The sequence below is a fragment of the Typha latifolia genome, chromosome 5 (genome assembly GCF_019914945.1).
Source record: "Typha latifolia isolate L0001 chromosome 5, TyphaL0001v2, whole genome shotgun sequence".
Lineage (NCBI taxonomy): Eukaryota > Viridiplantae > Streptophyta > Magnoliopsida > Poales > Typhaceae > Typha > Typha latifolia.
This window is the reverse complement of record NC_133090.1, coordinates 470,521-498,402: the sequence shown is the minus strand read 5'-3', so window position 1 is coordinate 498,402 and position 27,882 is coordinate 470,521. Positions and strand designations below refer to the sequence as shown.

At 37.9% G+C, this 27,882-nt stretch overlaps 7 protein-coding genes across 9 annotated transcripts; 4 read left to right on the top strand and 3 right to left on the bottom strand.

Annotated features, from left to right (window-relative positions):
• The first annotated feature begins 219 nt into the window (after positions 1-219).
• Positions 220-1,346, top strand: LOC140788394 (senescence-specific cysteine protease SAG39-like). Its single transcript, XM_073137632.1, has 2 exons — positions 220-646; positions 754-1,346. Exons 1-2 carry the CDS (start codon positions 220-222, stop codon positions 1,344-1,346), a joined length of 1,020 nt encoding a protein of 339 aa, XP_072993733.1.
• A 701-nt stretch (positions 1,347-2,047) lies between these two features.
• LOC140788393 (senescence-specific cysteine protease SAG39-like) lies at positions 2,048-3,195 on the top strand. Its single transcript, XM_073137631.1, has 2 exons — positions 2,048-2,459; positions 2,600-3,195. Exons 1-2 carry the CDS (start codon positions 2,048-2,050, stop codon positions 3,193-3,195), a joined length of 1,008 nt encoding a protein of 335 aa, XP_072993732.1.
• Positions 3,196-5,960: 2,765 nt separating this feature from the next.
• Positions 5,961-7,180, top strand: LOC140788391 (senescence-specific cysteine protease SAG39-like). Its single transcript, XM_073137628.1, has 2 exons — positions 5,961-6,381; positions 6,588-7,180. Exons 1-2 carry the CDS (start codon positions 5,961-5,963, stop codon positions 7,178-7,180), a joined length of 1,014 nt encoding a protein of 337 aa, XP_072993729.1.
• Positions 7,181-7,736: 556 nt separating this feature from the next.
• Positions 7,737-9,428, bottom strand: LOC140789382 (adenylate isopentenyltransferase-like). The gene has a single exon (XM_073139057.1). The coding sequence runs from the start codon at positions 9,217-9,219 to the stop codon at positions 8,158-8,160; it is 1,062 nt and encodes a 353-aa protein (XP_072995158.1). The 5' UTR covers positions 9,220-9,428; the 3' UTR covers positions 7,737-8,157.
• A 2,738-nt stretch (positions 9,429-12,166) lies between these two features.
• LOC140789724 (uncharacterized) lies at positions 12,167-18,834 on the bottom strand. 3 transcript variants are annotated; one of them, XR_012109242.1, is made up of 12 exons: positions 18,603-18,824; positions 17,346-17,538; positions 17,162-17,247; positions 16,779-16,863; positions 16,234-16,312; positions 15,939-16,066; positions 15,720-15,806; positions 15,483-15,595; positions 15,122-15,252; positions 14,173-14,290; positions 13,128-13,347; positions 12,167-12,452 (listed from the first exon to the last, which is right to left on the bottom strand). XR_012109242.1 is itself a non-coding variant. In XM_073139528.1 (11 exons), exons 1-10 carry the CDS (start codon positions 18,659-18,661, stop codon positions 14,178-14,180), a joined length of 1,074 nt encoding a protein of 357 aa, XP_072995629.1. In that variant the 5' UTR covers positions 18,662-18,834; the 3' UTR covers positions 12,167-12,452; positions 14,173-14,177. The 3 variants fall into 3 exon arrangements, 1 of the variants encoding a protein (XP_072995629.1); XR_012109241.1 differs by having other exon boundaries at positions 13,128-13,218; XM_073139528.1 differs by lacking the exon at positions 13,128-13,347 and having other exon boundaries at positions 18,603-18,834.
• Positions 18,835-19,284: 450 nt separating this feature from the next.
• LOC140788674 (V-type proton ATPase subunit G1-like) lies at positions 19,285-21,881 on the bottom strand. The gene is made up of 4 exons (XM_073138045.1): positions 21,691-21,881; positions 20,701-20,802; positions 19,695-19,795; positions 19,285-19,578 (listed from the first exon to the last, which is right to left on the bottom strand). Exons 2-4 carry the CDS (start codon positions 20,786-20,788, stop codon positions 19,435-19,437), a joined length of 333 nt encoding a protein of 110 aa, XP_072994146.1. The 5' UTR covers positions 20,789-20,802; positions 21,691-21,881; the 3' UTR covers positions 19,285-19,434.
• A 131-nt stretch (positions 21,882-22,012) lies between these two features.
• Positions 22,013-26,947, top strand: LOC140788673 (chaperone protein dnaJ 15-like). The gene is made up of 12 exons (XM_073138044.1): positions 22,013-22,190; positions 22,289-22,560; positions 23,159-23,282; positions 23,478-23,560; positions 23,642-23,753; positions 23,834-23,938; positions 24,097-24,147; positions 24,897-24,986; positions 25,077-25,185; positions 25,277-25,425; positions 25,494-25,547; positions 26,460-26,947. The coding sequence occupies exons 2-12, from the start codon at positions 22,433-22,435 to the stop codon at positions 26,670-26,672; spliced, it is 1,218 nt and encodes a 405-aa protein (XP_072994145.1). The 5' UTR covers positions 22,013-22,190; positions 22,289-22,432; the 3' UTR covers positions 26,673-26,947.
• The last annotated feature ends 935 nt before the right edge of the window (positions 26,948-27,882 follow it).

Genomic DNA, 27,882 nt, shown 5'->3' with positions numbered 1-27,882 from the left:
TTGTCTAAAGAAGGAAAAATTCATAACGTTGAGGGGCACCACCTTAACTTAATTAATTAATTTCCTCTCTTGGGCAGCAGTTTCAGACCTAGTAATTAAGCTTGAGACATGTATATAAGTAGAAGCATACAAGCTTAGTTTCACAGGTACCAAAGATTTCATCTACACTTTCTCATATAGAGTAGTGCAGCGTATTGTACTATATATATATATATATATATGGCTTGTTCATCATTGCTCCACGTCACACTCCTCTTCGCCGTTTGCTTGTTGTCGGCCTGGCCGTCGGTCACCTCCGACGAAGAAATTGCGGAGAGGTACGAGAGATGGATGGCGCAGTACGGGAAGTCGTACACGACAGCCGAGGAGCAACAGCGAAGATTTGAGGTGTTCAAGAAGAACGTGTACTACATCGATGCCGCAAATCGCGGATACAGACGCGGATACAGCCTTAGCGTGAATCAATTCGCCGACCTGACGAACGAGGAGTTCATGGCGTCTCACGCCGGCTCCGGGTTTGAAGACCCGAAGAGGGGGACAACTCCAACGACGGCGCCCGTGCACGCGAACGTCAGCCGAGTGCCCTCTAGTATTGATTGGAGAGCTAAGGGTGCGGTAAATCCTATCAAAGACCAAGGTCGCTGTGGTAAGTAGAGAAAGAACTAATCTCTAGTTAATTAATTACTACCATCATAGCAATAGAAACAAATGATGCTGTACGTGTACGTACTTTGCATGCGTACGGTAACGTAGGATCTTGTTGGGCATTTTCGGCGGTGGCGGCGGTCGAAGGAATAATACAGATCAAGAAAGGGAAGCTGCTGTCGCTCTCCGAGCAAGAACTCGTGGACTGCGACACAAGAGGTAAAAATCACGGATGCCAGGGAGGAAACAAGCAGGAGGCCTTCAAGTTCATCAGATCCAACAAAGGCATCACCACCGAATCCGACTACCCGTACCAAGCCGTGCAAGGCCCGTGCAACCGAACTAAGTTAGCCCATCGGGCGGCGTCCATCGCTCGCTATCGTATCGTGTGGCCGAGAAGAGAAAAATACCTAATGAAGGCGGCGGCGGCTCAACCGGTGTCGGTCAGCATCGACGCCCGTGGCTCAGACTTCCAGTTCTACAAGAGTGGCGTGTTCGACGGGCCGTGCGGTACCAAGACAAATCACGCCGTCGTTGTTGTTGGATATGGGAAAAACTCCACGGGGCCTAATTATTGGATAGTGAGGAACTCGTGGGGAGTGGGGTGGGGTGACAATGGCTATATACTGATGAAGAAGGACGTACGTTCAAAGAAGGGACTGTGTGCCATTGCAACGTATGCATCTTACCCTACTGTTTGATATACGTACATATACGTATGCTATGAAGGTTTGCTTGTTCTTCTGGTACCAGATTTGCCTTATTGTTGGATGTCATATTCCCAGTACCTTCTTCTTTTAATTGTTATTATTATTAAAGGTAATTTGTGATGAGAAGAATAAATGGGGCAGCTTCTACTCCTTGTGGAATAATAGCTAGCCCAAAGTTGTGTTTGCAATAAGAGAGAGATATGTACTCTTTTTCTTTGGAATTCCTACTGTTTCTTTTGCCTCCATTTTCTCTCATTCTCTCTCTCCCTCTCTCTCTCTCTCTCTCTCTCTTATTAGTTAATTAGCCAAGCTAAACTAAACTATCATAGCTGCAGTACGTTGACATTGTTATTATTCAATTCCTCATGCACCAAGTTAATTGCCTGATATCTAGGGAAGGAGATTGAGATAGCGTTTCTATATAGATTGAGAACTCTATTTTATAAATAATGTAAAGAGAAAACTTTATCTGTAATCTAGTCAAATTGTACCGTGTTACGTGTAACTTTATCACGGTGATAACAAAACTCCTTAATTAACGATAACAGACGAACAGAATTATGTTACCCAACCCTCTGTATCTTATCCTCCGTCATCTATAAATGTGGAATGATTAGTTCCTTCGCTACCTGCTTTACTCGTCCAAGAGCTTCACTTCACATACACAAAGAGATTTCCTCTAGTACTCTCCTATGGCTTCTTCACTACTATTCCATTTTGCGCTTCTTTTCTTCCTCGTCTTCGGGTCTCCATCGCTCGCCGGCGGAATCTCCGACAAAAGAATGGCGGCGAGGTACAAGAACTGGATGGCAAAGTACGGGAAGGCGTACAGGACTTCCGAGGAGAGACGGAGGAGATTTGAGGTGTTCAAGAAGAATGTCGACTACATAGAAGCTGCAAACGGACGCAGCTACAACCTTACAGTGAATAGATTCGCCGACATGACGAACGAGGAGTTCATGGCGACTCACGGCGGGTTTAAAGGTCCACGGGAGGCTAGAAAGGCCACGCCGTTCATGTACGAGGACGCGACCGGGTTGCCTTCCAGTATTGACTGGAGATCCAAAGGTGCGGTGAATCCTATCAAAGACCAAGGCGACTGTGGTAAGTACAAAGAATCAATCCTATCAAAGATCAAGGATTCGATAATATTAGAATATTAGAGAAAGAAAGGCTCGATCATACGATAACGATCAAGTAGATGTGCAGATACTTGTTCAATATATACTTTGACATATATGCAGGATCTTGCTGGGCTTTTTCCGCGGTGGCGGCGGTTGAGGGAATAACAAAGATCAAGAAAGGGAAGCTGCTGTCGCTATCCGAGCAAGAACTAGTGGATTGCGACATAAAAGGTGAAAACGAAGGATGCAATGGAGGATTCATGCAGGACGCTTTCAAGTTCATCAAATCCAACAAAGACATCACCACCGAAGCCGACTACCCGTACCAGGCCGTGGATGGCCAATGCAACAACGCCAAGCTCCGCCACCGGGCGGCGTCCATCGCCGGCTACCAGAACGTGCCACACAGAAGCGAGAAGGCCCTCATGAAGGCGGTGGCGTTTCAGCCGGTGTCAGTCTCGATCGACGCCAGCGGCTTCGACTTCCAGTTCTACTCGAGCGGCGTGTTCGACGGCCCGTGCGGCACCGAGCTAGATCACGGCGTTGTTGCCGTCGGATACGGGGAGGATTCCACCGGGACTAAGTATTGGATAGTGAGGAACTCATGGGGAGAGGAGTGGGGTGACAACGGTTATATTCTGATGAAGAAGGACATCAGTTCAAAGGATGGGATATGTGGCATTGCGTTGGATGCATCTTACCCTACTATTTGCTAAGAAAAGTATACGTAGGTAGTATGGATTAGTATTGGATGCTCTTGTTAGGTTGTAGTTAATTTGTTCTATTATTATTAGGGTTTGGAAGAAGAATAAATTCGTATTTTTAGTTTGAGATTCTGTTATGTGAGCTCAAGGAATAAATGATATCCCACAGTTTTGGGTTTGGAAGAAGAGAAATATGCGTCTCTTTAATTTCTTTGGTATTCATGAAATAAACCTTGTTCAGCTCTCCAGTAGATGAACAGTGGTACATATTAAAGCTTTTATATTGCATGGGCCCTTGAACAAAAAATTATTCATATTAGGCATTCCCTAGCTAGTTGCATTACATTAAAAAACTATTCCATCTCTCCCTTAATTAGTTATCGCAGCTAAAGTAAACTAGAATAGCACATCGACACTGTTAATGTTTCAGAATTCACGGGGTGTAATCGATGGAGCATAGCCGATGGAGCAGAGTTGAAAATAATTTCAAGCTTAGATTTATGGTTAAGTTTAAACTCAAATAATTTTAATTCAAGTTAATTTTAAACTCGAGCTTGAACGAGTCGATCAATAAATAATTTCAAGCTTTAATCAATTTAAACTAAATTTCAAGCCCAATAAAGCTTGAATCAAATTAGGTTTAATTTAGGCTTGAATCAAACTTAAAATAACTAAGCTTTACAAGACTAAAATACATAACATTTAAAGTAAATTTTAGAATATAATAAAAATATAGTATAATATAAAAAATATTATTCACATTGTATATATTATAATTATATTGAACCTCATTGAGTCTACTTGATTGAGCAGACCCATAACCAAGCTATGCTGGAAGCCTATTTTGAAGATAAAGTTTAGTTTAACTCATTTTCGAGCTAAGCTCAAGTCAGCTCGATTATTATTTTGATAGCCCTTTTTATACATATATATTGTAAACTGTCTCCGTTAAAGTATATAATAATAATCGTTAAGTGTGAGGAAATATTTGTTCAATTAAATTAGGCAAATACTTCAATGCACCTTTAAAAATTAAAATCTTAATCCAACGACTATAATAGACTAAAATCAGTAACGATTTCAAAACCACATTACATAAGAAAAATAGTATATTAGTTAAGAAGATTTAATTACATATGCCTAACTTCTTAATTTTCTTATTATACCTTGAAGATCTTAACCATTAAATCTTCATCAAACTAATTAATAAACAATTAACTTTACGGTATGAAAGAAGCGCTCGACATATTTTTTTTCTTCTTCCGTTAAGATTTCTCTCTTAAATATAATTATGTCTTAATTATAGAAGATATCATTTAATATTAAATAATTTAAATTTACTTATTTGGAGATAAACTTCAATTTAAATATAATTCTCTATCTCTATCTATTAAAATTTAATTTAAATCAATCTTAAACTAATGGGAGATATATGTAAATAATCAAAAATAATCAAAAAGATAAAATGTAATTAAATTCCCATCAAGTTAATTATAAAAGACATCAATACCCTTATGTTGATATATATACATTACTCTCAGTTAATGATATATATGTCTTTTACTTGATAAAATATTAAGATAATATAATTGTTAAAAAATATCTTTCATTCTTATTATACTATTAAAGATCTTAACCGTTAGATTTTTATTAAACTGATTGATAAACAATTAATTCTATGGCACTGAAGAAACGCTCAATCTGAGCTTAAGCACAAACCTAACTTGATAAGACTAGAGTCTATAAGACTCATTTATACATATTTATAAATAATAAATAAGCTGAATTGAATTTTTATATATAGTAAATAAGATTTAATTTGGTTACATATTTGATTTGATTTTTACAAAGTGTCAACCACAATTCAATTCAAGTTTGATTTAGATTGAACTGAAATTTGATTCAATAAACTTAGTTCAAGCTTAATTTAAAACAGGTTTGAATTTATTTATCAAACACTCGAAATAGGCTCGGACTCGTGTTGAGCTTAAGCTAGGCTAAAATTAAAATTAATCAATTAATTTAAACTTAATCCTTTGGCTTAGGCTGGAAATTAATATTAAGCCAAGTTTGAACAGAGCTCGACTATCTCCGCTGGATTACACCCCTAGTTCTTACCGAGTTGATTTAATTATTTATCGTGCTGATGCAAGAAAATCTAAGTACGAATACGTGAACGTTTTCCCACGACAAAACTAATTAAACCATTATATATTATTATATATGAATATGAATAGTTCCACTATAATAAACTTATAATTTAAGGTGTGGCAAACGAAAAACAACTCTTATAATTAAATTAATGCGCGGTAAACACAAAAACTCCCCGTTGTTTAAGAAGTAATAGCTTACACGATCGAAAACTTTGCCAACCATATTTGTTTGCCCTTGTTTTGACGATGGTCTGAAGGAAGGAGGACCCAATCACAAGTAGAATTGTATATTATCGTCTTAAAGTCAACCAAAATTAAAAATCAACTTATTGACAGGAGTTCTTTATACGTCAACTAGTTGTACCTTTGGAAGCCAATACCAGATGAACAAAATGAAGTTATATAGATATATTCAATGTAGTAGGAATACTTGTTCTGTGTGACGTACAAAACGTGTTATAATCTCTACGCGGTCAAGAAAATCACGTTAATTATCTCCCTTCGCCACTAGTTTGAGACCTAGTAAGCTTGAGATCTGTATATAAATAGAAGCATACAAGGTTAGTTTCACATATACAGAAGATTTCATCTCACCTTCTCATATAGAGAATTGTGTGTTGTACTATGGCTTCTTCATTGTCGTTCCATTTTGCACTTCTTTTCTTCCTCGTTTTCAGGTTGTCGGCTTCGCCACTGGTCTCCGGTGCCAACTCCGACGACGAAATGGCGGCAAGGTACGAGAAATGGATAGCAGAGTACGGGAAGGCTTACACGAGTTCCGAGGAGAAGCAGCAGAGATTTGAGGTGTTCAAGAAGAATGTGCACTACATAGAAGCTGCAAATAGAAGAAGCTACAAGCTTAGCGTGAACAGGTTCGCCGATATGACGAACGAGGAGTTCATGGCGACCCACGTCGGGTTTAAAGATCCGAAGAAGGCGAGCCCGGTTACGCCGTTCATGTACGAGAACGTGACCGGGTTGCCTTCTAGTATTGACTGGAGATCCAAAGGTGCGGTGAATCGTATCAAAGACCAAGGCCACTGTGGTAAGTACAAAGAATCAATCTCTAGTTTCCATCGTAGAAATGAAGCCAAATATGTTGGAAGAATTCGATGCAGCGATGTAGCAAACTTTGATGCTGATCGAGAAAAGCACATTTCTACGATAGAAACTAGTTATCAACCCATCTACTTGATCGACATCTCAATAATTACTTGGTATATCTACATATATATATATATATATATGCAGGATCTTGCTGGGCATTTTCTGCGGTGGCTGCGGTGGAAGGAATAACAAAGATCAAGAAACGGAAGCTGCTATCGCTATCCGAACAAGTACTAGTAGACTGTGACACAAAAGGTAAGAACGAAGGATGCAATGGTGGATACATGCAGGAAGCCTTCAAGTTCATCAAGTCCAACAAAGGCATCACCACCAATGCCGACTACCCGTACCGAGGCGTGGATGGCCGATGCAACAAAGCGAAGCTCCGGCACCTGGCAGCGTCCATCTCCGGCTACCAGAACGTGCCTCCCAGAAGCGAGAAGGCCCTCATGAAGGCGGTGGCGTTTCAACCGGTGTCAGTGTCGATCGACGCCGGCGGCTTTGATTTCCAGTTCTACTCGAGCGGTGTCTTCGACGGGCCGTGCGGCACCGAGCTAAATCACGGTGTTGTTGCTGTTGGATATGGGAAGGATTCCACTGGGACTAAGTATTGGATACTGAGGAATTCTTGGGGATTGGGTTGGGGAAACAAAGGTTACATACTGATGAAGAAGGACATACGTTCAAAGGATGGGCTGTGTGGCATTGCATTGGATTCATCTTACCCTACTGTTTGATGAGAGACGTATGCCTACGTACTATGGATGCTCTTACTAGTTTGTTGTTTGTGCTCTTATTATTATTATTATTAAGGTTTGTAAGAAGAATAAATGGGCATTCTTTGTGTTTTAATTGGGACTCTGTTGTATGGTCTCGTGGAATAAATATCCCAAACATTTTCTTTGTACGTAGGAAGAGAACTTTGCATATATCTTATATTATATTATATTATATTATATATATATATTCTGGGGAATTGATGAAATAAATAGTGTTGAGTGGGATCATAATTAAGGAACACTAATTAAATGGAAGTGAAAATTGTTTACTTGACCTTGGTGGATTTGATTATACCCCCTATATATATATATATATAGCTCAATTTCAAGGTGGCTTTTTATCACACAGCCCATTTCGACATTTAGTCACTAAATTAATAGTTTATACTAATTTAAGAGTTGGTAAGCTATAGACTAATTAAACCCATAGGAAAATGTTATTAGTGCAATCACTTAATTGTCTAAAGATTCTTTTTGCTCTCTTAGATACAAAGGGGAAATAAAAGGCAGCACAAAAGCTCCAAACCTTTTACTCAATTCCCTCATTTCTCTCATTAGTTCTCTGAAACTGAAAGGAAAAGTACTTATCCTCAGAAAAAAAGAAAGAAAACAGCAGCAAAAGTAGTTAGAAGAAAAGGTGAATCCAGATAGATATATAAACAGATCCGGTTCAGTGCGAGCCGACTCATGCATATTCAGGTCAGGTGATCCGTTCGCAAACGCGGGAATTAGAATTTTGAGCGGGTACGATTAAAGTCATCCAATAGGCGTGATCAATTGGGTTCGAACCGGACCCGCCTGCCGTTCGAGGCCGAGTTGTTGCCAGCGGGTGGGGGTGGGGGTGGGGGGGAGGAGGAGGGATTGGAAGAAGAAGGCGGTGGTGGTCGGAGATCGCCGCCGACTTCGCAGCCGAAAAGAAACCCGCTGCTGCAATGTCACACTCCTAACTGACTCGCAGCAAATAAGGATAGCAGCAGTGATTCTTTCTGGCGTCGAAATCGCCGCTGATCTCTAACTACCACCGCCTCTTCTTCTTCTTCTTCTTCTTCTTCCTCCTCCTCCTCTTCCACTCTCAAGAACTCCTCTACGGCCTCGAACGCGGGACCCGCCACATCTCTCTCCCACGCCTCCGTCTCCTTCCTCTTCCCTTCGCCGTACACCCTCGCCCTCACCGCCGACGTGGCGTCCACCCTCCTCATCTCCCACCCCGTCCTCCTTATCTTTCCCACCTGCTTCTCCGCCAGCCACCTCGTCTTCTCCTTCACCATCGCCACCGCCTCCTCGAACCCAAGTAACTTCCCAAAGTACTTCCCAAACTCCTCCACCCCGATCGCCTTCCTCAATCCCACGTGCCGCCTCATCTCCTCCTCGTTGTTGCTCATGAAGTACTTTTCAAGCTCGGATACCATCCCCGCCTCCACCATCTCGTCCACGCGCATGTCCAAATACTCCCCCAATAACACTTCCTCCACCTCCACCCACAGGAAGCAGCACCTGTACGAGCTCCCCGCCACGAGGGCTTGCAGGAGCGAGTTGGACCCCCCGGCGACGACCGGGACGCGGCGGCGGGAGGAGATCCCGGCGATCGACGCGGCAGCGAGGGAGCGGAAAGCCGCGGGGGTTATCTCGCCGGCGGGGGGGTCGAAGTCGCCGAGGAGGTGGTGGGGGACGCCGCGGCGGTCGGGGATGGGGAGCTTGTTGGTGGTGATGTCGAGGCCCGCGTAGAGCTGGATCTTATCGGAGTTCACCACCTCGCCGGAGAACCGCGTCGCCACGTCGATCGAGAGCTTCGACTTCCCCGTCCCCGTCGCCCCAACGATCACCACTATGCTCTCCTTCTTCATCTTGCTACTATTACTATAACACCTCACTTGTTGTGGTTGTTGCTGGTGGTGGTGAAGGTAATGGCGGGTATTGGGAGAGACGACCACCATGGCCGGCGTCCGAATGCGGAGGCCGTAGAATTGAGGTACTCGCGAGAATAGTGAGGTTATCATATAGACTAGTACACAAAAATTATATCCTCTTTTTAAAAAAATCTAAATTTTTCCTATAGGAATCGAGCAGTAGGAGAAGAAGAGTACAAGAATGGATAGATGGATGGACAAAGACGAACCTATTCATTCACCAATGCAAGGTCCAAAAATTAGTAAGTTCTCTATAACTCTCTCTATCTCTCTCTGTTTCTTCTTTCTTCTTCTCTTTGTATCTCTCTATTTGGGTCGCATGGGGGCGTTTATATAGTGGGGAGTTTCCAAGAAGAGAACCCGGTCTTGTCTGTGTAATTTCTTTCTCACTCAGGCGTGCCATTAGTCTTTCATTAAATTATTAATGTTGGACTTGTATTATATTCTCTTCCCAAAGCAGTCAAGTCTGTTAACGAGGTAATTACGACTTCTAGGTGTTTGTAGAAATGCGCATAAGAATAATTAAATATGGGTTAACCAGATAACAGTAATTCCTTCTACCTGTTTGTTGAAATGTGGATGAGAGGTTGGCCTCTTTGGGGTGCCATCTCGAGTGTGCCTTGGGATCAAGCCCCACCACCCGAGGGGGTTGTCTACCGTACAAGGGAAAGGGCGGTGGGGAGGCAAAACACAGCCGAAAGCCATTCTGGGCTCACTCTGCGCACAACTACAACATCTGTAATTGTCTTCACAGACAGTGGGCAAATTGCCCACTTCGGCTCCACGCGGTCGGCCCCCAACCACATGCGCCTCACATTAATTTCCTCGCACCAATGTTTGTTTCACCTGCATTCACTAAAGTTTTCTTGATCATATGCATGTGGGTTTTCTAGACCTATCACTAATAATTCTTTGATCCGTTTTCGGATTACATAGTCGGCGCCGCAAGGTCCGTCTCTTTGTTCCATTTGTGGGTGCTCAATGTGATGATACATAAGGAAAGGAAGGGACATAGGAGAAACATGTAGGACGCCTGATTGCATTAAGGTTACTAGTGTGTGTACTATGCTTGCCATCATTTTCATCATTTCATGTCTTTAAGATGAGGATGATGCCTTATCATTAGCTATAGAGCGTAAAGGAAATTAGCTATATTTTCTGATCTAGAACTGTAGTTAATAGCTTGTCAAATACTACGTACAAGATTGGTTCTTGTTGTTGTATGTATTCTTATTCTAACCTATTTAATTCAAGATTGTGCGATCTATATTTCCAAAAAACTCTTTTGTTTCTTAGTGGATGATTCTAGCATGTCTAATTTAAATTCAATTGTGCATCTACCCTGATTCGAGATTTACATTAATATTATTCTTATGATCTAGTGTGGGTACAAATTTGATTAGAGTATATCCAACACACTCCTATGATTTTTTTATTATATGAATTCCTCATTCATTTGTTTTATAGATGATTCCTTTTAATATACTCTGTAGCTTAAACAATAACAAACTAGGAGACGACTAAATTAGGTATCTAACAATCTTCTTTCTAGTTGAGGTTAGGGCACTTGTATTTTTAGTGAACTTATGCATATATAAATAAATTGGTTGGTAGAGGACAAGTCACTAATTTATTAATGAGGGCAGAGAGGGCTTGGTCAGTTGGTCCCCCCACTTTGTAGATAGAATGTAATGTATTAAAAGAGAGGAAACTCTAATGAGCACCAATTGGATGTAGTTGCTTAGACGTCTGGGCTTCCTGTTGATATAAAGAGCAGTGTGTTTGAGCAATGAGCATCGAGTGGATATGTATGCTTAATTAACAAGAATTTTGAGAGAGATGTTTACTAGGCTCTCCTAGCTCATTGCAATTGTTTTATCTCATATTGATGTAGAACTAATAGTGGCTTTAATTACAATTGGAGACATAAGCTTGCGCTTGGAGTTGTTTATGTATATATATATATATATATGTTATATATAATACAAGTGGCATTTGATTTGGAGGTAGAGCGTGACAGCGTGAGCCTAGTGGACAGCCTTCAAAGAATAAAACTAGGATGCGTAGCCTATGCTAACTCTTGTGGCGATTAAATATAATATTATTACTCTCCATGTCATCATCTTAAGCATGTTGGCTTCTTTTAAATGTACAAAAATAGATGCCGGTCTCTTCTCTCTCATTTGTTAGCAATTAAAATAAATGAACTAATTGAGTTGCTGAGCATATATACAAACTATTTCCTTCTCTTTCCCTCGTTGACCTTCTTATTTGTCCGCATTTAACGAAATAATCTAATTTATCTAAAACAACCGATAGTTACAGCGCATAAAAGGAAATCTTTTCTATGGTCCCTATCTCTCCTATCACTTCCACCTCTCTCTCTCTCTCTCTGTCTATATATATATATATATATTATATGAATGATATATATCAGGTTAGTTAGAGAAAAGAATCTAAAGAAAAATAGTTGCAGCACATCGACGCTGCTCCCATTTTGATATATTCCTCGTATAGCAAGTGGCATGAGAAAGAGAAAGAGAGAGAAAGATGCAATGGCACGCTCAAGAAGAAATGGAGTCATCGCGCACAAGCTGCGTTGGAACCACGGTAAAACACAGAACCCAAGGTTAAGGCGTGTGAGCAAAATGATTAGCCCAAGAGGAGGCATGAGCTCTCAGGCTGCGGCTAGCTATTATTACCATGAAAACTACAAATACATTCGCCAAGAATTATTAAGTCAGGGAATTATTTGAATGAATGTATCTACAAATAAATTACAAAGTTTTTTTTTTCTTTTGTTGAGAATTTATAAACAAATTATAAAGTTCTTAGTTCTAATCTCAGATTTCCAGTTATAAATCGAAGAAATTTAGTGCATGCAAGTGATACAGAGTAACTCCATAATTTAAGAAATTAGTGTAACTGAAAAGTGGTACCTTAGTTGAATTAATTTGCACAGTATTAACTTCCCGTTATGTAAAGTAGCTGTAATGAATCTCTGTAAGTGCTCGGAAATAAGAAGCCTCTCAGCCTGTGAAAAATGGCAATATTTTTCAACAACAGAAGAACAATACATCTGTTAGGGGGACACGGAGAAACATGCTCTCTGTACAATCTCAAATTTGTATGGGTTAGTTGTTGGGCACAGATGGAGCTGATGCTGACATATTTCTAAAAATATGGAAATTCTGAAACAATCAAGATCCAAATGATACATATAAAAATAAGATGACCTCCTGTAGAAAGAATGTCTGCTTTGCATTTTTGCATGCTCGGATATGCAGACCTTGTGCAAAGGTTACATGCCACATATCCAGTTGCTGCAATACAATGTGAAAGACTGATTATTGGCAAAGTAAATTAACTGCATGAACATAGAAGAAACTATCCATCTCCTAAAATCAACGGAAAGACAAACGAGAAATACAAATGGAATGACTCATTTGGTTGTAACTAGTGATGTAAATCTCCATGTCATCGTGTTAACTAGAAGTTTAAAAAAAAAAAACTTATCATTATAGAAGTTTTTCAAACCCTACTAGTGATATTACATTCTCTGTGTGTGCTACGAGAGCAGATCTGCCAATAAAATGAAAACAATCTTCATAGTTTTTCATAACTCCTAGACAGAAACTGTATATCAAATTCTATTTCAAATTGCACTTCAATTGAGAACAACAATGTCCTCTATCATTATAAGAATGGTTGTGGATCAGGACGACCAAGAAAGCTGAGAGCAAAAGCCAACTGAAAAAGATGGTTTCCAACAAGTTTGTGGCTTTAATTTAAAATTTGAGGAAGATACTATAGTTTCACTAGCATTCATCTTCAGAACAAGCTTTTGTAGTCAAATTTAGTTTCGGGAAATATTTTCTCTAGGTAAAGCAAGCACTTGGACATCCTTTATAAAAGTTTCACAGATAATGACATCTATAAGAGAGAGAGAGATAAGAGAAAAAAGTGCAGGAAGGAAAATATAGATAATTTTTTCATACTCTTAACTCAGGAAAGATTTGGATAGGAAAGTTGTCTCCCTTGCTCCACTAAGAACACATTGAGAAGAAAGTTCTGTAGTAATTTCTTTTTCTGTGGAGTAATACAGCAATGAAGATGTTAGGCTTCAACATTGTAGCTTCTTGTAACAAAGTGAACCCAGCTATCTAACATCAATTTCGCTTCTTATAGCTTCCATTAACTTCCTTGTTGTTTCTCCATCTGACCAGGATGAACATTAATCAACTCTTTGGATCATAATTGCCTTCTAAATTCTTTATTCCATGTTACAGTTCACTATGCACTTATACCATGTATAGATTTCTTGTTAATTGGCTTTATATTTTAATCGTCAGACTTCCGATTTCTATGCCCTAACATTTTGGCTTCAGAATAACCATTGGAAGTTATTTTTGAGATTAAAGCCAGAATCTATCCAGAGTTGTAGCAAAAAAGATTCTTCACATCATATATGGTTTAAGATCACATTTAGATGACACAAAGATTAATCCTTAAGCTGCAAGACTGAAACCAATCTCACATAAACTTTGCCTCTACATCGTACCCATCATAGCTCATCCTGAAGCAAATTTCAGGTTCTATGAATATATCGTGAATTCGAGCAAACCATCTTATTTGGTTTTCAAACTCCATCTCAATCTTTCACTGGTTATCCATTATTCAATATCTGGCTCATGTCAGGTTAGCAAAAACATCAATGTCCAAGTATTGATATTACTGTTTTAGAACTACTGCATGATGCTACATGTGCAACATACAAATCTTTATTTCTGCAATTGTGGAGTCACTCTTCTTCATAGGCTTAGTCCATTAATCACAGCTGATTGGTTATCATTGGGTGTATAATAACGCAACAATCTAGTAGAGAATCATAAACAGGATGACTAATAAGGTTCAACTTGGGAAAGTTCATCTTTAAATAATTAAAATCCGATGCCTATTTTGTCAATAAAAATCAGGAATACAAGTTTGTACTATATATATTATAAAAACAAAATATCTGTAAGAGAGTCTTAGTAAATTTACATGCATCAGCTTGGGAGTGGAGACATTGGCAGCTCGGTCTGAAATGTCCCATCTGATATTTCTTGAGGTTCTAAAGGACCTCTTTTTGTACGCTCTATGGAAGTTGCTTGAAAAATACCTAATATATACACGAGATATTAATAGAAGATTCAAGGAAATATACGAACCAAATTTATAAGAACAATGAAATGTGAAACATCTACGAAATGCATGTTTAGATAAATCACTTGATAGTTGATAACAAAACTACAGGCACACTCTTCAGACATACACGGAACATAGTCAAGTACACATGCTTGCTGTCAAGTGTAAGCATCACACAGGCAAGGACACATCATGGAAATGAAAGAGCCATGAGCATTGATAACACATCAATCATCCATCCATCCCATCCATCCCATCCATCCAACTACTATATATACATATAAGCATAGAGATAAGATCAAATGACAGATTTCAGTTCTGAATGGATCTATATGGAATTGTGTTGTCACATTCAGAGGATTCTATCCTGACCAGAAGACATTTTTAAAATAAAAAAAATCACAGAGACGCTCTAATCTCAACACTCAAGACACAGTTGGTCAAATTGTTGGAATTTATCACGACTTTCTTATCCCAACTTTGGGATGGGATAAGGATAACTTCATGTGACAAGAAACAAGATAAGCCCAAAAGTTTTTTATGGCCTCTACTTCTCTTTTGTCCTTTCCAATCAAGGGCATTAATAGTATTTCACCATCAAAATAACTTATCCCAATTAATGATTATACTATCCTGTCACACTCTCCAACCATATGGTGGTAGAATATAAGGAATATGAACTGGTCTAATCCTTGTATAAATCCCTTTATCTTATTTTTCCTTCTCACAAAACTGAAGGGGCCCTTGAACATATCTTTGAGCAATCTGAAAGCACTAATAGGGACCAAGGAGAAATGAGACATACCAAATCCCAAAATCACAGAACAAAAGAGAAACCCTAGCAGGGAGAAATCCATCTGGTAGAATATCTCCATAAGAATGATGCATCCTCCTGAAACCATTAAATGCCTGGGGGAAGAGAAAACGAGATGCAATCTGCAAGCAAAGTGAAGGTCACATAAGTTAAAAGCTCTACGTATATATCAAACTCTAAATTACATAGTTAAGCAATAGCAATACCACAGAATGGGGAGCTCAGATGACGTAAAAGGATTAGTGTGCGAACAAATAAAAGCTTATTTAGTGGATCAATTTTTCGTTATTTTTGTTATCACAACCTTTGGAGCTGAAATTGTGGTACAAGCAGATAGCCTGGGAGTAATTACCTTTCCTCGGCGACATTGTCAATATAGAATATCAAGACAATCCCAAAGAAAATTGTACTCATATATGCCCAACTTGGAAGTTGCAACTTAATGATGCTATCAGATGTCGATCCCTGCAATTAATCCAATACAAACCGTTGTAGCCACAATGGAGAAGCCCAAAGATTGGACCTTGCAACCATGCCTACATTTGCAATAAATATGGTTCCACATAAAAATATCCTTGACTAGACTTACTAGGATCGTATCCCACATCGCAACAGGAAAAAGAAAGCATGTAGCTGCAGCAACCGATATTGCATGAAGTCGCCTTTTAAGCTGATTCTGAAAGTAACAGGTACTAATTAATAGCTACCAACCAGATATCTCCTATATAGGCTCCCATACAAAATAAGTAGAAAATTGGAAAACATATGGTCTTCATTTGAAGAAAAGTCTTGCAGAGAAAAACAGTACCCTGAGTGAGACACGTCTTGCTATTACTCTTCTCAGAGCTGATAAGATTCCTGCAGAGATGGGCAACGCCATTTCTTTCATTCCTAAAGCCTGCTTTGCCTGCACTACTGGTTCTCCTCCAAAGCTATCTATATCAAGTTAAGGTACTTTTCATCCTTTTTAAACTGTTACAGGATGTCGTACAGAATCATGAAATACGGTTTATGAACAAGTAAACAAGAATAGTTTGCAGTTTGACACACTCACGGTGCAAAATTTTGTGATAAAATTATTTGAAGTTTAACTTTTTGGATACAGAATGGTGAATATGTTCTTGCCGTCCACCCGTTCAATAAGAAATAATATGATGCCACCATTGCAATGAGTCCACCAACCTGTTAAATATCAGAATTAACAAAATATTATCTTGAGAGTTTATAATCCACACATCCATTCACTATCTTTATCACCTTCCAACATTTGCTTCAAATAAGTTAAGAGGCGAAAAGGAGAGAGTACAGACAATTGGAAAAGATACAGGATGCTAATTCTTCTCAAGCAAAGAAAATCTTTCTTTTGGATTTCCCTAAATAACAGGTATCTTCAAAGTGAAAATTATATCTGTACAAAATTTTAAAAGACAATCATATTTAATGCATGAATCTCTAGAAATAAGGTCAGCAGTGGTATTAAATAGAGTTATAAAACAATTAAACTGAGGTGAAACCACATTCACAAAGCTGTGCCACATAAACCACTTTAGGCATGTAAGAGTACAGTTGCAGCATGTCATTCAGTCATCTCACTCTTGCTGAAGATTGAACCTTAGAAGGCTCATTCATAAGTAGAGGACTAACTTGCCTTTTTCCAAATGTTAGCTCTGCGTCCATACAATGCTGCAGATAGAACTCCAAGAACAGCACCTGCATACTCCGCCAGAAGAGCACTAAAGCCTCAATAGACAGAGTAAACCGCAATTTAGTTATGTATGTGCAGCAAAGGAAAGCAAAGAGAAAAGTAATTTCCTACATATTGTGATCTGAGTAGCATATACTATGCAAGGAAGTATCAATCATAAAAATCAAATATCTTTTTTTCATAACATTCTTACTATGTATATCAATTCAAAAGCAGCGATAATGTATACAAACTTTAAGATTATTAATAAGATAACAATTGAACACATGCACATATTGCAACAAAAAGGTTTTCAGACTTTTGCCGGATTGCGTAAGAACACCTACACAAGTGGTCCACATGATATAAGGCCTTTTCCCCATAATATGTAGTATAATGCCATTATTCCTCCATTAATAACTGTAGGTGCAACCTGAAAGATGATGTCTCAGTATGTCATTACAATTAAAATTAAGGCATATATTTTTCATATAAGTAGAAAAAGGAAAAAAAAAAGGAGCCACAACTAACCTGTGAGTTCGGCAAAGGCCTCCCTTTCCAAGGTTTCTGTAGGACGAGGAATATGATAGAAGCTGGAACCAAGCAACTAAAAATAAAAGCTATAACGGAGTCTCCTTTTTGAGATAGGTAATGATACAAGGAGTAAACAGACCATATCCGCAGGAAGTTGCCTAGAACATGTATTATTTGCAATGGAGTATGCCTGCCGAAAATTGATCATACAAGATAAGCTGATGGCAACGGTGAGTTAGTAATTTCCACCAAAGATATACAAGTGTAGAATTTGGTAGTAGAAAGATGCAATGGACAAACAGTTCTAGTATTGTGGCATAAACAACAGCAACACAATAAAACTACAATTCAAACAAAGTTGATGAGGTAATACAAGTCTCTGCAAGTAAATCCAAACAACATAGAATTATTCTTGAAACAAGATGAAAAGAGAGAAGAACAGGAAACACTTCAGCAAGGCAGTCAAATTACTGTCAAATATAGTAGCCACATAGGTCAATAAAAAACGGGACATCAATCAAGATCCAGTAGTATCTGCATCAGGAAATCGTAGCAATTTATGGATTTCTATAGTGTAAGGAATTGATTCTTCCTCTTCCAATACTCTCCAAAGACAAGAATTGAAGAAATGCCAACTTTCAAATGCCTCATTAATCTTTCTAAAAACACTATTAATGGTCTCAATGCAGTGTCCACGCTTCATAGTTTATTCTGTAAGCAGAGAGTGAGATCAAAAATCTATTTTTCCAAGTAATAACCATGCAATCTTAACTGAAAATAAAGGATTGGAATGCAGAAGCATCAAATATGACCTAAGCCTATAACGACATAGTATACTACTGCTTATGCACAACAATCCTAACACCTTTAAACTATCACACAGTTTATCCTTAGATATACCCAGCTCACCAAGAAGCACACCAATCATATAAGATGAGGAAAGCACCTCAAAATTATAGATCTTTCCCAATTAAAGGAAACCAAAAAGGGGAAAAAATGAATAAAAGAAATCTACTGTACCAAACAGAGAAGTCGAAGTCAAATACCATCTCAGAAACAAATGTAGCACTAACTAGACTTAACACACTTCCCCGCTTCTGCGATGTTTATCTCTTATCTACCTCTCATTAATCCGCATAATTACGACATCTTACATATAATATTTCCATTTTAGGTCCGATTAGAAAAACGGAACAGTTCAAAGTTCAGATCAAAGTTAGGATAGAAAGCGAAATGGGATGATGAGATCGAAACCTGATGGCGGTGGAACGAGCAGCTCTGGAGTCGGAATTGGGCGGCTTTGGGGACATCATCTTGGGATTTCTCCGGCAAAATCTCTGCGGTGGATAAAGAGTTTAGACTTGGGAACGATCGATCGAAGTGTCGAACCCCAGAGGAGAATAGAGGAGGAGCGGCCTCGCTCTCCGCTGGGAATCACGTGCGAGGCACGTTGTTTCTCTCGGGAGCTTCGAGCGTGTCATCACGCACGTTTGACCGCCTTATTTGTGATTACGGTTTTAATTCGAGAAGCCGGCGACGGCTTCAAACTTAGAAACGCCTGCTAAGATTGACGAGTCCTGAGTTAAAATAATTAAAGCCGGCGACGGCTTCAAATTACCTCTTAGAAACGCCTGCCAAGATTAACGGGTCCTGAGATAGAATAATTAAGAGTATAAGCCGGCGATGGCTTCAAACTACCTCTTAATGGAACGCCTGCTAAGATATGTAGTGGTACACGACGATTAAAGCAACACAGAGCTACATTGTAATTGAATGCAACTCCGATTTTCAGATATTTTGCAAATAAAATTCTTATTTGAGTCATAAGGATAGATTGCTTGCAAAAAGTGATAGCAACTTTTGAGATATATATATATATATATATATATATATATATATATATATATATCAAATTAATTTTGGAAGAGACAACAAATAAGACATCAATAGAACTTCTCATAGTTCGCTGTTCGAGTACTTAAAAAATTTAAATATAACTTAACATCCACTCCTTGTGTTCCAATGAAAAAAACATACATGGTGCAAAGAGAATATTTAACATCATTTGTGATCATAGTGAGATCATCTAATTCTTCACGGTGGTCACATGCCTCAGAAGCATCTGAACTACATCGTGAGAAATGTTTGATGTCTGTAACTTGAGCTGCTGGATCTTCTCCTCTGTCTCTTGTTCGAGGCGCTTGGCATTTGCACCAGAATCGCCACTACTCTGGTCACACAAAATGACATTGAATAAGCATAAACTCTAACAAATCCATCAAGACAAATAGCATAAAATAGAGTAAAATTAAAATTACGGTGGTGGTTTTGGGGGGGTTGTTATACCTCTGCAAGCTTCCTCTGGAACTCGGCTTCCATGTGAGCACGATATTCAGCTATCTCCTTCTCGGCCTCTTCTTTAGCCTGCTTCAGCCTAGCCATCTTAGCTGTCAAACGGGGTAAAATTTGCATTTGACCTTTTAGTTCCTTCAGCAGTGTGTTTAGACTTAGCTATATCAACCAGCTATTCATCTTGTTCTAATGCCAATAAATGAAAGGAAAAATAACTCAAGTGGATTGATATATCCTAACTATTGATGCAAGATGAAACGTTCCACTCCACATTGTTAATTTGACTACAAAATCAAAGGTAAGCAGAGAAAAAGCTTAATATTTAGGGAATCAAGATGAAATAACCACTACAAAAATAACAAACTCAACTTCAAGAGCAGAATATGACAGCTTATACACAGTGCACAAATGTGCTCCTATTCAACTTTTAAGAACTATAAGTAACAAGAGTAACCAGCCACTACAAAAAAATAAACTAGTCCAATAGTACAATTAATAAATTACATTTGTTATAACCCATTAGAAGTATAGCATTCAAGGAAGAAATGAAATGCTGACAAATAATGGCCCAGTCTCACTAATATGAGTCTCCAAACTAATGGTCCAAAATACCCAACATTTCGTTATACATGGAAAATACAACAGTATGTATATTCAATCTTTCACTTGCCATAGAGATTTAAATCTTTAATAATTGATGACTCACAGACGATATAGATGCATTAACATAATTATCATGCATTCATTCCCCTAAAATCTTGATGAGAAAACATATTATGAAAGTGACCACAACCTCAGCTATAATAATTAACAGAAAGAAGGTATACAAGTATACAACACTCCAACATATAAGAAAGTGACCACAACCTCACCTACTTTACCCATCTTTATTTAGAGGATCATCACTTAATCTAATTTGAATACGAATTCAACATTCTCCTGTGGAATTATACTGTGCTCAAAAGTGTCCCTAAGATATCTAATGGTTAGAGAATGTTACCAGCCCTAGCAGCATTAACAATTTGCTGAGCTTCTTGCTCTGCAGCCAACAATTGCTGAATTCCACCTTGTCGCCTGTTGGGATCCATCTTCTAGATACTAACTGAAATGTAGAATCCAAATCAATTCATCTATCATGAAGAAGAGTGAAGAAAGCATTTCAAGAGAAAAACAATGAACATATGTAGAACCTATAAATACTAGCAATACTCATTTGGAAGAAGTATGGTTTAGCTATGTTGGAGTAATGCAAGTAACAAAATTTAAAATTCAATTTCGGAGGTAAAGACCAAAGAGCTACTTTGGTACAAGCCAAACTGTGTAATCTTGCAGGAAAGGCAATTATCTAAACCCCTAATTCTGCCCTTTGATTCATCAGCGCCGTAGACCACCCTCAGTTGTACTTGTTCTACATGAGCGTGGCCTCTTTTGATGCGTTTATGCTACTCATATAACATATATAGACTTGCGTATTATAACACACCAAAATATAAAGGAAGAAGAAGAAATAATCACCCAAAATTTGTATGATGAACTCCTTACGAAATGCAAGTAATACGATCTTAATCGAATATCTTTTAAATTATAGAAAAAAAAAAAACAAACCACCATACAGAGTTGAAACAAAATTGTAAGCAAAAAGCAATTACAGCCATGGCTCTCAGAATCATACGAAATCAACATACAAACAAACTGAACTAGATTCGACAACCCAATGCCCAAAACTCGACGTTATTTGCACCGTCTAAAAGCCCTAATCATGAGATCAAGAATCCATCAATATTGCCAGTAAGTGGTATACATATACTAAGATTCAAGCCAATATTAATAAGAGTAAGCATGAATATAGCCAAAGTAGATCAAATCTAGCAACAGTTTGAGATCTATCGTAATAGAAATCCGATCATTAGGAGTTAAATTCTTTTTAAGATGAAAGCGAAATTGAATGAAAATGGTAGAGAATTGATCGAAAGTAGGGATCTATTCGTACCTAGGGAAATCGGTCCTCTGGATGCAGGAAGTTTGCGGACGGTGGTAGAATCCAACTTCGAGTTCTCGATCGCACAGCCAGAGAGGCAGAGATATTGAAAGAAGAGCTTATTAGAATGACATAAACGCCCTTCAGCTGCGACTGGGAGCTCGGCCCACGAAGCTGGTCATGGGCTTGGCCTGCGGACTATTACAACTATTTTGGTCAAATACGCTGGATTTAGTGCGAGGTTTCAAACTAAGAGCCCCTGCCCTGAATCAAATCAACTTTGAAATTTAGATTCTCGAAAGAAATATAAATAAATAACACAATAAAGAAAAACAGGCTTCTCCTTGACCCCACTCGAACATCCCGTCATCGTCTCCCACTCTGGTTCGCGTTCGCTTCGCGAGGAAGAACGGTAGAAGAGGAAGGATTGTTGATATATATACATATATCTATCTATCTCCACTAAAAGAAAGCTCTTTGATTTGGATTCTATTGCGGAGATCCCACGCCAGGTATCCCGTTTAATCTGTCGTTTGTTTCTTTCTTGTTTTGTGTCCTCGCCGCTTTTGGGAATTGCTGTGAAGTGGCTCGAATTTGGGGGTTTCTGTAGGTGTTGGGGAGGATTTGGAGCTCCGGGAGCAATTTGGTTGGTGGAGAGAAGGGAAGGGAAGGTTGTGATTTGGACGTTGAAGTGGTGGATTTTGGAGAGGAAAGGAAGGGCTTACAGAGAGAGAGAGGAGGGTGGAGGAGGGTAATGGCGTCGGGGAAGATAGAAGGCTCTTCGGCGCCGGAGGTTCGTCGAGATCCCTACGAGGTTTTATCCGTGTCGAGGGATTCATCGGATCAGGAGATCAAGTCTGCATATAGGAAGCTCGCTCTAAAGTCAGTGCTTCTTTCTTTCTTTATTGGAACTCGGTCTTTAGAAATTTCTTTGCCCAATGTCATATTTGTTTCTAATACAGTGTTTGTTCTTGGTTGTCACTGTAAGTTTTGAAGCATTTTTTAGTAAATCCAGAGATTGCCGGTTTCTGCAGGACTATGGAGCTATAAAATTGTGTTGATCCAATGTTATTACAAAAAGCTTGTTATACTTAATTTAGAAGAAAGTAAAATTCTATTCTTATTGCATCGCTTTCTTCTATTGTGTACCGAAACACATTTTAAGATAGTCTTTCTTTTCATAATTTCAAGGGTCAAATAAATACTTGCTCTAGAATACTAAGTCGAATCTCAAGTGATGCATTCATCAAGATAATAATTTGAAGTCCATGCTTGGTAACCCTCAGATATCTATTATATCTGATTGCATAAATGACTCATTTAATGTGGATGCAAAAACTTCGAGTTCTAGCCACAAAACCTCCACGGCTATAAGACTCTTGTTCTTGGACCATGATTGACATAGGTTCAGGCATAGGCATTAAATTTTGTCTCGTTAATATTAGAATGACTGTTATTACGTTGATTTTGGTTGAAACAGGTATCATCCTGATAAAAATGTCAGCAACCCTGAAGCATCGGAACTTTTCAAAGAAGTCGCTTACTCTTATAGCATTTTATCAGATCCAGAGAAAAGAAGACAATATGATACTGCTGGTTTTGAGGTGCTGCATTTTAGATAACAACAGAAAAAGTTATTTGAATGAGTAATGTTGCATTTGATGCTTTAAGAATATTTCCATTCAACTTCTAAGTACTTATGATGCAACTTCAAAATAAGTTGTTTATGTCATGGTTGATACTGAAGTACATCTTATTTTATGGTGTTTATAGTCCTATTCTTTTTATTTTTCACTCAGGCTCTAGAAAATGAAGGCATGGACATGGAGATTGATTTGTCGAATCTTGGAACTGTCAATACAATGTTTGCAGCACTTTTCAGGTAATAATAGAGCTAAGCTAAAATATCTGGTCATCTACTAGTATTTTAAAATTTTCCTTTAATTTTCTCAAATGTCCTTAGCAAGCTGGGAGTTCCTATCAAAACTACAATTTCTCCTACTGTCCTTGAAGAAGCTATAAATGGAACTGTTACTGTGAGGCCTCTCCCGCTAGGATCATCAGTTGCAGGGAAGGTGCTTATCTCCTGACCAACTGGATCTGACTATCATTTTATTTGATGTTCCATCAGTCTAACCTTTTTCATATGTTTTAGGTTGATAAACAATGTGCTCATTTTTTTGGTGTTACAATTAGTGAGCAACAAGCCCAGGCAGGAGTAGTTATTAGAGTTACCTCAGCTGCACAAAGTAAATTTAAGGTGCAGAACTTACATAGAGCACCTTCATATGAACCTTTGTGCTTTCACTATCATGTCAAAGAACAAAGTTACATCCCTCTTTTCTTTTCTTTTTTGGCTTTTATTCCTGTGCTCTTGTATACTTATCCTTACCTTATATTCCTTTGATCCTGTTACAGCTGCTTTACTTTGAGATAGATACAAATGGAGGCTATCAATTAGCTTTACAGGTGATCACTGTTCTTATGCTTTAGATTGCATGCCTGAAAAGTATTTATATGTTCAAAAGAAAAACTATAATTTCCTGACTATTTGATTTGGCATCTTGAAGCATCTGACCATGTAATAAAAAATGCAAGCTTTTTTCCATAAATAACTTTTCTCATAATTTTTTATCATTCTGAAATTTAAGAAGCTTGAGTGGGGAAATTTCAAATACACAGATAATGTTGATAATTTGATATGCTGGTAATTGCCGTAGTCCACTTTTTGATCTGGCTTTGAGAGTTTATAATACTAGGGCTAGGAAAGTGGTTTATTAACTTAAAGATAGTTACAGCTGCATTTGGATGTTTTCTACATAACTGAAGCTTGTCAGAAGCTCCAAAATGTTTTCAGTGAAGGAAAAGAGTATACTGTTCTTTCTTAATAGATTCTACCCGTCTCTTGCCTCACATGCATATTAAACAGCAAGAGATAGAATATATGAAACCTGGTTTCCTCTCTCACTCTTTGTTCAATTTTATTGCTCAATTTTCCTCTGGATATCTTTCCTCATTTCTTCATAACTACCAAGTAAGCTATTCATATAATACCATGTGGCTACAATGTGATGTCTACTGCAGTTAGAAGTTTCTTGTATCTCTACTCATTTAGTTAGTTCATCATTCCGTCTGGAATGCACCACTTAAATTAGTACCAACTACCAATAGATGGTATCCTAGTTAATGTAATCTCCAATTTTCCATCTCACCTTCAGGAAGAAAGTGAAAAGACTGGAAAAGTTACATCAGCAGGCATGTACTTTTTACATTTTCAAGTGTACCATATGGATTCAACAGTTAATGCGGTATGTGTCACTTCAAATGACTGTTTTCCATAATTTTATCCTGTGGATGGGTAATAATGTCAATTCCACTTTATTCATCATTTGATGCAGCTAGCAATGGCCAAAGATCCTGATACTGCTTTTTTCAAAAGATTGGAAGGTCTCCAACCATGTGAAGTTTCTGAACTAAAACCTGGTGTTCATATATTTGCTGTCTACGGTTTGTATTGATTAAACCTTTTTCTTTTGTCTTCTATTTATGTGCTTACAAGTGCCTTCGATCTTTGACTCTTCTATTTCAATTCAATCAGGTGATAATTTTTTTAAACCAGCTACCTACACCATTGAGGCTATGTGTGCAAAATCATATGAAGATACAACAGAGAAGCTCAAGGAAATAGAAGCTAAAATTTTGGCAAAGAGAAATGACTTGCGCTTGTTTGAAACTGAGTACAGAAAAGTTGGTCCTTACCTTTTCTAATTCCAAATATAGCATGTCATAACTTTTTCCCCTTTATGTTTGTGCAGGCATTGGCAAGATTTCAGGAAGTGACTAATAGATGCAGCCAAGAAAAACAAACTGTATGTATATCTGAAGAATATGCATGTATTTACTATTGTATTTATCTCTTCATTTCATGCACTTCACCCTGTAACTTCAACTTCTATTCTATAATTCCAAGGAATGAATGGAGGATATTGCAGTAACACGATATATAAGCTACTGTGTATAATTTTGACTCTAGTCACTGTCACTAAATTCAGTTGGTTGGTGTTGGGAGGTATATATTCTCTGCTGTCGTTATTTGAGATTAAAATCAGATTATAAGCATCTGAAATTTTAGATCAAAACATGCTTCTTTCTCAGGCTCATATAGATTGATGTTAATCATGACTGTTATTGGTGATAGCTGGCTGCTTGAGAACAAGACAGTCATACAGATCTTGCATAAGGAAAAGTGGTGCTAGTAGTTGAACTATAGCTCTGTTTTAGTCCTCCCAATATATAATGAACTCTTCCATTTACCCCAGGATACTAGACGAGCCATGTTAGTGTAACATGACATAGGTAACAATTGGATTTGTGGTGGCTAGTGGGCATTGTTAGAAGATTTGAAGAATCCGACACTTTGATAGACCACACCTAGTTTGTGCAAATGAATGGGACAGGCCATATTTTTTATATGGTTGTTTGGCTAATGATGCTTAATCTGTGGACGAATATCCCATTCTTTCATATTATTTTGTCTCAGACATCCATTAACCTTATCCAATAACTCAATTGCATCATGTCATCACTGTGCACCAAGTTGTGTTCTATCTATTCGTGAGTAAGGCTCTATACATTCTTCTTTTGCACCCTTTGAAATTTGTCAGTGATTTATCTGCAGCATTCAGTTTTTTGCTATTTGCTCGATGATATCTTGTCTTTGGCACATAAACTCAATTCAAATAGATTGACTAGCATAAATGTTCCATGCTACTTATATGTAGATTGATGAGCTGTTGAAGGAAAGAGACGGCATCCAATCATCATTTACAACTGTTAGAACTCTCATCAATTCCAGCAGAAACTCTACTGGCAGCAGCAGAATTCCCAGTGAAGAGAGCAAATCTGAGAGCACCGGAGAGGATGACAATGTGGATAGATCTGGAAAAAAGAAATGGTTTAATCTTAATCTTAGCCGTTCTGATAAGAAAACATGAATAGATTGCATTGTCAATGCCTGTGAGTTCATCCTGTATCAGGTCTAGTTATTTTTGAGATTTTGCAACTGTTATAAGTTTCTCCATTTTTTTTCTTTTTTTCTTTTAATCTTTTTAAGTGATGCGAGGTTGATGTGGGGAATTGAACTCAAAGACCTCTTAGAGGTGAACAGGTTTCTATGGCTTTAGGTTAGGGGAAGTTTTGTTACCACAGGTTATATTATTTACTGGTTTATTTATTTTATTTATTTATATAAACTTCATGTTGTCAATTATTTAGTTGCATTCATTTTGAGAAAATGGACTGTTATGCTACTTTGCTTGCAGGAATTGTGTAATAAACCTACAATGTGTCAAGTGCATTGTTTAGTGTTAAATACTAGTGTAGATAATTTTATCCTTATTTAATCAAAAAATCTTTTTTTATCCATATGACTTTTCTACCTTATACTTTGAGTGTCTTGATGCATAGTTTGAATCAATATTAAAGCAAAATTGAATCAATTGCCTCCCTAGACCATTTCCAAAGGAGTGTGATATTGATGGTCTGCAAATTGTCCACATATTTGATAAGTATTTTTATGCCCCCTCAATTCTAAGTCTTCCAACTGCTTGGTTTGCCGTGGGACCAACGACATCTTCAAATATTTAATTTCAATTTTCCTACTTGATCCTCATATTTGAACACTCCAAATCTATTTTTTTTTCAGTTACAGGAGCTTTTACTCACTTTACAAACTTGCCACGTCATCAACAGTTGATAAGATATAACATCATCTCTTTTTATAAAATATTTATAAGCATAATAGTGTTCTATTTAATTTTTTTTTTACTTTTAATTAATCTTATTACCAAATAAGATTTAATTTATTACTGTCGTAATAAAAATGTTGAACTAATCAGTATTTTTATTATCAATCATTTTTTTTTGTCTTAACCGCTGAAAGACTAAATTATGATCGGTTTAACATTATATAAACAGATGAATTAGACTCTATTTAGTAATAAATTTGAATGATAATTTATTTCGGTAAAAAAATTTAGAATCCGACTAATTTGGTTAAAAACTTTTTCTTTACTCGCATACATGTCTATTTGACCAATTAGGGACAACATACGGGTACAAAAATAGTAAACTTTACTCTCTCTCTCTCTCTCTCTCTCTCTCTCTCTCTCTCTCTATATATATATATATATATATATATATTAA